We start from the raw sequence: 12,973 nt of genomic DNA on the forward strand, positions 1-12,973 counted from the left end.
TTGTCTGTGTGTCTTCTGTTTTATACCATTGGTCTATGTGTCTCTTTTAATGCCAGTGCCATGCAATTTTTGTTACTATAGCTCTGTAGTATAATTTGAAGTCAGGTATTACGATGCCTCCAGCATTGCTTTTTTGGCTTAGAATTAGTTTACTATTCTGGGTTTTTTATTCTTCAAAATGAATTTGAAGACTTTTTTTTTTTTTAGTTCTTTAAAGAATGTCTTTGGGCGGCCACTGCCATGGCACACATTGCAATCAACCAGTACCTACAGCAGGTGTAAAAAGCCCCTGACACCAGAGATGGGGCTTCCTGTGCAGAGCTGGTGTCTTTCAGGCATCTTCGTGTTATAGACCCACGACTGCAGATGACTTCTCCAGAAGAGAAATGTCAACAAGTTTTGGAACCCCCTCATGATGAAATGTTTGCGGCTCGTTTAAGGTGCACCTATGCTGTGGGGAGCCATGACTTTGTGGAGGCTTATGACTGCCAGACGGTGATGGTCCAGTCATACCTCTGGGCATCGCAGGCCCACAAAGAAAACTGGGCTACCAGTCATGTATGCAGTAGCCCTGGACCTTCGCATGTTTGCCAACAATGCATATCAGCAGTTGGTGAAGAAAGGAAAGAGCAAAGTTGGAGACATGTTGGAAAAAGCTGCTGAGCTGCTGATGAGCTGCTTTCATATCTGTGCCAGCAACACCCGCACTGGCATAGAGGACTCTAAGAAGTGGGGGATGCTGTCCCTGGTGAACCAGTTTTTAAAGATCTACTTTAAGTCAACAAACTCCATTTGTATAAACCCCTGATTAGAGCCATCAACAGCTCCAATCTGAGAGACGATTACAGCCCTGTGCAGAGAGTGAGGTACAAGTACTATGTTGGACAAAAGCAAGCTGAGGAGTACCTGTCATTCGCCTTTGAGCACTGCCACCGGGCCAGCCGGAAGAGCAAGAGAATGATCCTGATCTACCTGCTTCCTGTGAAGATGTGCTGAGCCACATGCTGACCATGGAGTTCTTGAGGAAGAACCATCTCATGCAGTTGGCCGCTGTGACCAGAGCTGTGAGTGAGGGCAACCTGCTCTGCTCAACCAGGCGTTGGCAAGGCAGAGACCTTCTTCATCGCTGCGGCATCTTCCTCATCCTCTAGAAGCTGAAGAGCATCACCTACTGGAACCTCTTCAGGAAAGTGTATCTGCGGCTCAGAACACACCAGTTGTCTCTGGAGGCCTTCCTGGTTGACCTGAAGTTCATGCACGTGGAGGACATGGACATCAACGAGGTGCAGTGCATCCTGGCCAACCTGACATACACGGGTCACGTTAAAGGCTACATATCCCACCAGCATCAGAAGTTAGTAGTCAGCAAGCAGAACCCGTCCCCCCACCCTGCCTGTCCCCTTCCACGGTGCTCTGAGCAGGGGACCTTGCCGCCTGGAGAGCCGGGCTGTCTATCTAACTCCCTGCTGCGCCTCTCCGCAACTGGAATCTGCCAAAACTAGTTTGTCCACACTCCAGCCTCCAAACCCTTGTGGTCATCTGTGATCAGTGTCAGCTGCAGGGAGACCTGGGCCTGTGTTTTCAGACAGTCTGCTAGTTGGCCATGCTGGTGAGCCTCCTGAGGGAGGTGCCAGGCAGCTAGGCTTTGCTTCCCAAGTGGTGTTCACAGAAGCGATCTTTGTGAGTTTTGTAGCTATAAAAAAGGATATTTTGAGTTGTTATCTTCTAAGATGTGTCTATTTTTATTTATTAAATTTGAACCTTTATATAATTGGAAAAAAATAAGAATGTCTTTGGTTTTTGATGGGGATTACATTGAATCTGTATATTGCTTTTGATAGTATGTTAATAATATTAACTCTACCTATCCATGAACATGGGAGATCTTTCTAACTTCTATTATTCAATTTCTTTCTTTGATATTCTGTAGTTTTTATTAGAGGTTTTTTACCTCCTTGGTTAGATTTACTTCTAGGTATTTTATTTATTTGTTTATTGAGGCTAATTGTGGATGGGTTTGTTTTCCTGATTTCCTTCTCAGCAGATTTGTTGTTGGTATATAGGAAAGCTATTGATTTTTTAAATGTTGATTTTGTAACTTTGCCAAATTTATTAGCTCTAGCAGTCTTTTTGTGTAGTTCTTTGGATCTTCTAGGTATAGGATCATATCATCTGCAAACAATGATAATTTGACATCTTCCTTTTTAATTTTTATTCCATTTATTTCCTTCTCCTACCTAATTGCTCTGGCTAGAATTTCCTACATTAAATATGAGTGGTGAGAGTGGACATCCTTGTCTTGTTTCAGATTTTAAAGAAATTCTTTCTTTTTTTTCCCTATTTACTATGAGTTTGGCTTTGGGTTTTTCATATATAGCCTTTATGATGTTGAGGTAGGTTTCTTCTGTTCCTAGTTATTTCAGTGTTTTTATCATGAATGGATGCTGAATTTTGTCAAATGCCTTCTCTGCACCTATTGAGATTTCTAAATGATTTTTGTCCTTAATTCTGTTTGTGTGATGAATTACATTTATTGATTTGCATATATTAAACCATCCTCACATCTTTGGAATAAAACCAACCTGGTCATGGTGTACAATCTTTGTAACATGATTTATTTAACACGATTTGCTAATATTTTATTAAGTATTTTTGCATCTAAGTTCATCAGGGATATTGGTCTGTAGTTTTCTTTCCTTGACGTGTCCTTATCTGTTTTGGGTGTGAGTGTGATAACAGTTTCATAGAATGAATTTGGAAGTGTTCCATCCCTTTGTATTTCATGGAAAATTTTGAGGAGAATTGGCATTAGTTCTTCTTTAAAGGTTTGGTAGAATTCAAGTGAGAATCCACCTGGTCCTGGGCTTTTCTTTGTTGGAAGGTTTTTTTATTACTGCTTATATCTTATTACAAGTTATTGGTCTGTTTAGGTTTTTTATGTTCTTTTGATTCTGTTTTGGCAGATTGTAGTTGTCTAGAAATATATCCATTTCTTCTAGGTTTTCCAATTTATTGAAGTGTAAGTTTTCAAGATAGTCCCTAATGATCTGCAGGATTTCTCAGATGTCTGTGGTGATTGCTCCTTTTTCATCTCTTAATTTTATTAATTTGGTTTTCTCCCTTTTTCTTTTGGTTAGTTTGGTTAAGGGCTTAATCAATCTTGTTTATCTTTTCAAAGAACCAACTCTTTGTTTCAGCAATCCTTTGAATTATTTTTTATTCTCCAGTTCATTGATTTCAGCTTTGATCTTAATTATTTCCTTCCTTCTACTGGTTTTGGACTTGGTTTCTTCTCTTTCAAGGGCCTTGAAGTGCATCATTAGGTTGTTTATTTGGGTCCTTTCTGAAGGAATGGGTTGAAGATGTTATGAAAAGTGTTCTGAAGTTTAAGGATCCATTGCTGATGGAAATGATTAGAAACATTTCCGAGCTTGAGGGACCAACTGAAAATTTGTTTGTTGATTATATTGGGATCCTGTAGCCCAGATCTCTAATAATGAAGAGGAAGAGTTTGTGATTAAATGTTTGGGAACTCTTGCAAATGTGATCATTAAAGAATTAGATGGGAGTTGGTTCTTAAGTAGTACCAGTTGGTTTCATACCTCGAGGATAAACTAAAACCAGGTGCTGCAGGAAATGACTTTGTTTTAGAAGTGGTTATAATGATTGGAACTGTTAATGTGGATGATTCTTATGCTGCAGTGTAGCGAAATCTTGGATAATCCTTGTACACATCAAATTGCTAATTGCTCAATATTAAGATGTTGAGTTTGTGTGTCAGATAATCTGTCTTCTATCTGTTAGTTTTCCACCAAGCCACGAGAAACATCATCATCAAGGAGACCCAGGCTTCAGCATGTCTTATAGACATGAGGCATGATTAAAAATAATGAAATCTGAGAGGTCTGTGATAATATGCTATATATTGTAGTGAAATATGATGAAGAATGGGCTAAGAAAATTCAGAGTGAGAAGTTTCACTGGGATAACTCTTAGTGACTGGAGATGGTGTAGAGCCACCAGATGAACGAGAGTGAGCAGTACTTGTATAGTGATGATCAAATTGAGCATACTTCCATTACAGAGATATTCTTGAAAGACTTGACCATTTCTATAGTTCAGGTGGATTAATTGCCTCCAAAGGAGCCACGATTTCTTCAATGATCATCATCTTCAAAGTGGAGATATAGTTGAGCAGCATTTATTTCCTGGCAGTCTTGGAATGGATGACATTGGCCAACCAGATGGCATTCTTAGATGTCCTACCAAACTTATGGATTCTGCCCTGATGAACCTTAGTAACGTGGCTATTAGTCTCAATAAAGTCATCCCTTCTCGTGTGTACTCTCAACTTAGAAAAGTCTTCAGGGATTGGATTAACTTTGATCTTGGCCTAATAATGCATAATACTCCTGTGGGTCTGGGTTTCTTCCTACTTGCCAAGTTATTAGCTGGAGAAGAACTACAAATCTTTCAGTTGATGTTGATCTTGCTCACTCATCCAACCACATCTTGATGCTGAAGAACATTTCCCATGAGACTTAGAAGTGACTGTTGAAAAGATACTAAACTGGAAAAAAAAATTACATTATATATATTAAATGACTAATTTAATTTCTATTAAAAAGATGCATAAAGTACAAAAAAACTTTTATACATGTACTCAGTCTTTGCACCTGACTTGTTTCAGTCAACAATACATTAATGAGATTCACTCATGTTTCAAATAGCAGTATTTTATTCATTGTCAACCCTATATAATATTATATCATGAGTTAGCAGAATGCAGCCCAAAGACCAAATGTGGTCATGATTCATTTTTTAACTTATAGATATCAAAGTATTACAAAAGAAAATGTCTTTGCTTCCTACAGTACCTTTTAAAAATAGATTTATATTTCTCTTTGTTCAAATAGGAAAATAATCTCATGGATCCTGAATTAAAAGAAAACATATTCCTTCTTTCCATGGTTATGAATATATTGCATGTACAAATGTAAATATCTGTTTAAGATCCTTACATATTTTCTATTAAAACAGCTTATACTTGCACACAAGTTTAAGGGAAAAGTCAAATATTTTACTTCATCACTTTATTAATATCCTGACAGTACATGTTTATTGTAAAAAATTTTGAAATGACCCAGAAGAATGTAAGCATCTAAGTAATGGCTGCCTCTGCTCATCCATATGGCTTGTCCAGTCCAACCTCTTCTAAATAATAACTATTGACAATTTTGGGGGTGGTATTCTTACAAATATATTTATGACATGAAAGTGGTGTGTGTGTGTGTTTGTACACTTTTGTTTTTTAACACACCTGGGATCCTAATATTCATACTAATCTATAACTTGTTTTTATATTTAATTATATATTATAGCTATATTTCCATTTTTGTAAAACAGAGTTCTTCCTCATTCTTTCTCTTTTTAAAAATAATTTGTAATGTTCCAATCAGTGAATATATAACTTATTCCCTTATTCCTCAAAATAGCAAAACTTTAAACTATTTCTAATTCTTTATGAAAGCATACATGAATTTTTTTATTTACCTATATGAGAATATATCTAGGAATGATTTTTAGATGTTGAATTGCTGAGTCATGTATATGTGCTTTTAAATTTTTGACAGATAGGCAGGGCACAGTGGTGCATGCTTATAGCGCCGCTACATGGGAGGCTGAGGTGGGGGATTGCTTGAGCCTAGGAGTTTGAGACTGTCCTGGGCAACACAGCAAGGCTCCATCTCAAAAAAAAAAAAAAAAAAAAAAAAAAGTTAGATATCACTACATTGTCATTCAGAAAAGGCAATTGGCCAATTTACCCCGGGAGGCATTATTATTATTATTATTAACAGCAGAACTGTCTCTGCACTTTATAAAATCTAGAATAAGGAAGTTTTGTATTGATTATTCATTCTGTTGTTTCAGAACAATGAGATGGTGGAGCTACAGAGAATACGGATGAAGGATGAAATTCGAGAATATAAATTCCGGGAGGCCCGGCTCCTTCAGGACTACACTGAACTTGAAGAAGAGAATATCACTTTGCAGAAACTAGTATCCACGTTAAAGCAGAATCAGGTGAGACTTAAGAAGGTTTCTTTCAGATATACGCAAATGGATCCACAGATTCTGACACCTAGGGGTTCTACCACCTCTATTTCTTAGGAAGGAGCTTGTCAAATATTTTTGTAATCCCTTAATTTTTTCCCTGTAATATTTATGTACTGAAATTTCCCAACCTTCCAATGTCAGCTAAAATGTGCAAAGAAAAAAATACATGTATAAGTAGTATAATTTACAATAAGGCTTTATTTGATAGGAAGAAGAATTTTAGTTTCTACCTTAACTCTGTTAATTTCATTTCAGCAGTAAGTTAAGCCCATTGCAGTAAACTAAATCTGACGACTTCTAGTTCAAAGCCTGGGTCTGTAAGCTTATTTTTTTCTACAAGCATAAGGTTCTCCCTAAATCACTTATCTGATTGGTTTTGCTTCCTTCCTCCTCCCCTTTTTTCCTCCCTTCTTCTCTCCTTTCCTTTTTTTGGTAAATTGCTTTCAAATCATAGAAGAAAAGGGATTATGAAGTATATACTAGTAGGAACAAAAGCATAAGAAATCAAGTGCCTGATTTCTTTTTCAGCTGTAACCTAACTCTAAAGGTATACATTTACATAATTATGTTATTTTTTTCTGTAGCGGGCCGTAGATGGCTTAGTTTTTGCTAATTGTTTTGCATTGTGGTTTTGCATAGTTATTACTAATTACATTCTTGAATCTGTGGTATGAGAATGAATACAGCTGTTGCAAGTAGTGAAGCAAAGGCAACTTGGATATCCAGATTCTTTTGAAGGAGCTTCCTCAGCCACAACCTCTATTTTGGTCTCTATGCTGTCGTAACCTCTCAGTTCAGGTCACCCATCTATGTGCCCAGCACTGTGCAAGGCTGGAGAGATACGAGAATCCATAAGACATGATTCTTGACCTTGGTAAACTTGGAAAACAGCCAGTCTATGCTTTTAGAGTTAATGGGCTATGATTTAGCTCAGTGGTAGATCACTTGCCTGGCTGTTATGAGGCCCTGGGTTTGATCTCTAACACAAGGGGGAAGGAAAAAAGAAAAATTCATGGACTGACACAATTAAAATTTGGTTTCTGATCATTGCCACCTCCCCCCAGCTTTGAAGTTGCTGAGGGAACAAGATGTCTACTGACAAGAACAGGGTGTAGATTTAGCCCATCAACAAGGGTTGTCAGGGGGCTGGGGTTGTGGCTCAGTACTGGTAGAGCACTTGCCTAGCATGCATGAGGCACTGGGTTTGATCCTCAGCACCACATAAAACAAATTAATAAAATAAAGGTATTATGTTCATCTACAAATAAAAAAATAGGTAAATAAAAACAAGGGTTGTCAGGAAATCCCCATGTGTTTTTACCTCATTCCTTCCCCTTTGAGCACTGGACACCCCATGCACTAAAAGCCACAGATCCCCATGTCACAGGAAAGTAGGGAGCTGAAGCTCCAAACCTCCATTCTTGTGTTCCAGCAAAAGAAAATTTAAAGAATTTAAAGAAAAGCCATGCAAGAGAATTCTGTTCTGAATAAAAGTAAAGTTAGGCTCAAGCAGATAGCACTCTCGAGAAGGTGGGTGGTCTCTGAGCAGAGAATGACAGAGGAAACAGTGCTGCCCCAAAATGCATTGTTGTTTCATGTTTGCCTTGAGAACTGGGGTTCAACTTTTGCACTCTTCCCGAGTCGGGTGTTGAACTCCTCCTTGGTGTTGGGCAATGGAGTTTTTGACCCTAGTTGGTCCTCTCCACAACTGTCGTGGTGGCCATCCTGGTTGTGGTGGCCATCCTGTTCAGGGTGGCTTCATCTACACGTCATTCCTGTGTTAATGTGCATACTGGGGTTGGTGGCCAGTCAAACTACCTTAGGGTACCTGCACTATTAAAGAAATTTCTCTTCTGAAATATATTGAGAAACTTATGGCCACAAATCCTCACTTCACAGTGACCCCAATGGACCCTGCCTGTCAGGAGTTAACCTCATTGATCTTTCTTTCTTGACCTATTTAATTGGATTTCTTTGTTTCCACCAATTTATTCTCAGGATTTATGCACCTGTTATTTTTCTATAAGTCACTCAACTGTTCATTTGCCTTAAAAGTAATTTAAAGAAGCAGAGTACAGTAGTGCATGTTCTGTAATCCCAATAACTCAGGAGCCTGAGGCAGGAAGCTCACAAGTTTGAGGCCAGTCTCAGCAAGTTAGTGAGGCCCTAAGCAACTCAGTGAGACTCTATCTCAAAATAAGAAATATAAAGGGCTGGGGATGTGGTTCAGTGGTTAAGCATCCCTGGGTTCAATCTCTCATACAAAAAAAAAAAAAAAGGTAAAGAGAACCCATGACCATGCCGTATTATTGGTTAACATTCCACCACTCATTACTAAATACTGCCTAACATACAGGCATCCCAGGTCTGGATTTGGCTGGGGTAAGTGAGCTTGCAGTAGAGAAATTAATACTTAAGAGGAATTCTTAAAAATATGCTTCTCAGCTGGGTATGGTGGCACACACACTTGTCCCAGCTACTTGGGAGGCTGAGGCGGGAGGGTTAAAAGTTGAAGGCCAGCCTTAGGAACTTAGTGAAATCTGGTCTCAAAATAAAATTTTAGAAAAGGGCTGGAGACAAGCTCAATAGTAGATCACTTATCTAAAATGTGCAAGGTCCTGCGTTCAATCCCTAGTACCCTCAAAAAATGCTTCTCAAGGACTGGGATTGTGGCTCAGTGGTAGAGAGCTCTCACTAGCATGTGTGAGGCACTGAGTTCAATCCTCAGCACCACATAAAAATAAATAAATAAAATAAAGGTATTGTGTCCATCTACAACTAGAAAAAAATGCTTCTCAAATACTTCTTAAAATAAGAAGGATTTTTGGGTGGGTATGGGTAGGGACTTTGGGGTTCTTTTGGGTTTTTTTGGTGTGGTTTTGGTTTTTGTCACTGATGAAGAATGTAGAGGACTTTACTTGGAATACAAATTCTTAAATTGCCCTCCTTCCTCCCTGTCCTCTGCTCAGGCAGGAACAGGAGCAGACAGCCTCCTTGTGGTCCTGTGTAGCTGACTGATTCACCCAGGGGGTTAATTAAGGCCAGGATTAGGGGTCCTTGGAAGACTGCTGGAGTACCCTGCCTGTGTTCATTAACCTGGAAGCTGTTTCTAAGGGAATTAATTTTCTCATTGTGGCTGATCATTGTTTACCATTTACCCAGTTCCTTTTCTCAGGAGTTGAAACATGGACACTCAGGAGTTTCAAGGAAGGAAAAGGAAAATGTATATATCTCTTTAATTTTATTTTCTAGATGTCAGATGATAATTTCCCCAATTAAGTGTCAGATTAATTCAAAATCATTTTCTGTACACCAAGCTGTTCAGGCCTGTTCCCTGACACGTGGATATACTGTAGCTCCAAGTCTGCCTCAGATAAGGAAATGCAATGGGTTTTCCCCTACTATTGGCCTTTATTTATAGACATCAGCATCATAAATTCTCTAATTAATGAATCAAGCATAGTATTTTGTGCACAAATGCCACACGTTTTTGTGAAAAAACAACTGGCATTCAATCACAAAATCAGTCTGAAATTTACTTTTTACTGATGCTCCCCCGTGTTATGAATCCCCAGCCTGGCTGGGCGTTCTCCAGGCAGCAAAGCTACTGGCCATTGTAAAATACTTGGTTCACAGGGATTTTTCCCTTCTGAAGTTTTATTTTTTTGTTTCTAAATAATATTTAGGTAACATGTCCTACTCCCTCTCTAAGCATCTATTCACTAAATACTTACTGGAAGAATGAGAAAACTGGTATTTCTCGACATACACACTTCATTTTAGAGAAGAAGCTAATGTTGACAATCATAATTAACCTTATCAATTTTCATTCATGATCCTAGATATGAAAAGTGGGAGCATTAAAGAGTTGGCTCTAAAACTTTAGCCATATCCTTCTAGATGCTGATTTGCTTCTGTACCCAAAGTAACATCAAATCTGACCTTATAAACATATTTTACACTTCATACTTCTTCAAACCAAGATATCTGGGAAAAAAGTGTAGAAAGAGGCAGTAGCCATGAGAAGTCAATTCAACTCTCGATTCCTCAGCAGACGGCCAGAAAAATCCACAGGTCAAGCAATTAGCGATCTCCTGGGTAGAGCCATAGTAACATTTCAAAGAGAGGTATTTAGGGTGAGTAGAGGTCATAGGGTTTCAAGAAACTGGACTAGGTGATTTTCAGATGGGTCTTCCTTTTGGAAACTAGCTGACGCAGAGTTTATGACTGACCTTTCAGCTGGAAAACATAGCAAAGAGAGGTTTCCATGCTGTGATGGGATCCAGAGCCTCATGCTTACTGGGCCAGTGCCTACCACCAAGCCGTGCCCCCAGCCCCTAAAATGAGGGTCTCGAAGTGAGTTTTGTGTTTCAGTTGGGTCTCAGTCTTATCTTCCAGGAGTAAGTAGAAGTAGTGCCCTCCAGCAGCTAAGTTGCTTATGTCTGCTCCCAGTATTATTTAGCATAGGGACAAAAAATTTTGCCTGATTCCAGTATTACTAGCAAAGAGCAGGACATTATGTTATTTTCAGTTTTTAGGGGTGTCGTGTGACAGTAGGAAAGAAGTAATAAACCCCACACCCCTTATATCTCATATAATGAACTAAAACACTCAATATTTGTTATCTAAACATTGAAAAAACCTTGTTAAAATGAACAGTTCAATCATTCTTATGTCATTAAGAATATCTCCTTATAGGTGGTGCATGCCTGAAATCCCAGTGACTTGGGAGGCTGAGGCAGGACAGCAAGTTGGAGATCAGCTTCAGCAATTTAGCAAGGCCCTAAGCAATGTAGTGACACCCAGTCTCAAAAAACAAAAACAAAAACAAAACAAGCAATGGGGATGTAGCTCAATGGTAAAGCACCACTGGGTTCAAGTCCTAGTACCTGCTCCCCGCAAAAGAACATTTTCTCCAGGGATTTCTATATGGGGTATTAATATCCTAAGATATATAGGAAAAATATCCAATTCAGTTCTTGTGAGGCCATGTGCTTTTTTCTCCTTCATATACTTTTTTTTTTTTTTTTGGCATTGCTGGGGATTGAACCCAGGGCCTTGTGCTTGCAAGGTAGGCACTCTACCAACTGAGCTATATCCCCAGCCCACTCCATATACTCTTTTAAAGACAAAATTTAGGGTCACTTTCTCAAAGAGTTTATATTGACAGTAGGGAAGGCAACTAATAAACTCTTGGCAGCCATGTAAGTGATTATTAAAACCAATGCTAGGCTTAGCGATACAGCACCAGATTAGAATCGTTAGAGTACCTACACCCTAAAAAGATTATATAGCACCTACCCCTGACCCTCAGGTAGTTAAAATAAAAATTAAACTATGAAGTTGCTATAAGGAATCTTTAACAAGCTACTGATTTTTCTCATGATAACTACTTTGGTGCTATCTTTAAAATATACACACACACACACACACACACACACACACACACACACACAATGGAGGATGATACTGGAGGTGGAATCCAGGCCTCCCATGTGCTAAGTCTGCATTCAAACAGAGTTACCTTTAGCCCATCAGACATGAAGTCTTAAGGCCCTCTCATTCTGTTTCTTGGTTCCTGCCCTTCGCTGGGGCCCCCGTCCTATGATGCAGTCTTCCAACATTGGTGCCAGAAAGAGTGACCAGTTTGCCTCAGTGGGTAGCAAAGACTTCGGAGTGAGGATCAGACTTAGGTCTTAAAGGAAGAGGAGGAGTTTTCCAGATGGCAGCCTTTGCCCAGGCAGAGCCATGGGAAGCAGCTGGATGAACATTAAGAGTGAGTGCTATACAAAATTTCGAAGACATCAACAGGTTTCTAGAGACATATGAATTGCCTAAATTGAGCGAGGAGGACATACAAAATTTAAATAGATCAATTTCAAGTAATGAAGTAGAAGAGGTCATCAAAAGCCTACCAACAAAGAAAAGTCCAGGACCAGACGGGTTCTCAGCTGAGTTCTACAAAATCTTTAAAGAAGAGCTCATTCCAATACTTCTCAAAGTATTCCATGAAATAGAAGAGGAGGGTACCCTCCCAAACTCATTCTATGAAACCAATATTACCTTGATACCCAAGCCAGACAGAGATAAATCGAGGAAAGAAAATTTCAGACCAATATCATTAATGAACATTGACGCAAAAATTCTCAATAAAATTTTAGCAAATCGCATACAAAAATATATTAAAAAGATAGTGCACCACGATCAAGTGAGTTTTATCCCAGGGATGCAAGGTTGGTTCAACATCCGGAAATCAATAAATGTAATTCACCATATCAATAGACTTAAAGTCAAGAACCACATGATTATTTCAATAGATGCAGAAAAAGCATTTGATAAAATACAACACCCCTTCATGCTCAAAACACTAGAAAAAATAGGGATAGTGGGAACATTCCTTAACATTGTAAAGGCCATCTATGCTAAGCCCATGGCTAATATCATTCTAAATGGTGAAAAACTGAAAGCATTCCCCCTAAAAACTGGAACAAGACAGGGATGCCCTCTTTCACCACTCCTATTCAATATCGTTCTTGAGACTCTAGCCAGAGCAATTAGACAGACCAAGGAAATTAAAGGAATACGAATAGGAAAAGAAGAACTCAAATTATCCCTATTTGCGGATGATATGATTATATATTTAGAGGAACCAGGAAATTCCACCAGAAAACTGTTAGAACTCATAAGTGAATTCAGTAAAGTGGCAGGTTACAAGATCAATGCTCATAAATCCAATGCATTTTTATACATAAGTGAGGAATCCTCAGAAAGAGAAATTATGAAAACCACCCCATTCACCATAGCATCGAAAAAAATAAAATACTTGGGAATCAATCTCACAAAAGAAGTAAAAGAC

General features: G+C 38.8%; 1 protein-coding gene and 1 pseudogene across 2 annotated transcripts in view; both read left to right on the forward strand.

Moving 5' to 3' along the window:
- The window catches only part of BICD1 (BICD cargo adaptor 1), a 283,341-nt gene that overhangs the window by 207,989 nt on the left and 62,379 nt on the right, over nucleotides 1-12,973 (forward strand). The window contains 1 exon segment of the mRNA XM_079139326.1: nucleotides 5,932-6,084. Within this exon segment, the coding sequence (XP_078995452.1) occupies nucleotides 5,932-6,084 (153 nt within the window).
- LOC306660829 (PCI domain-containing protein 2-like) lies at nucleotides 223-1,660 on the forward strand (annotated as a pseudogene). The gene has a single exon. The product of its transcript is annotated as a PCI domain-containing protein 2-like (transcript).

The sequence above is a fragment of the Sciurus vulgaris genome (genome assembly GCF_902686455.1).
Source record: "Sciurus vulgaris genome assembly, chromosome: 5".
Taxonomy (NCBI): Eukaryota; Metazoa; Chordata; class Mammalia; order Rodentia; family Sciuridae; genus Sciurus; species Sciurus vulgaris.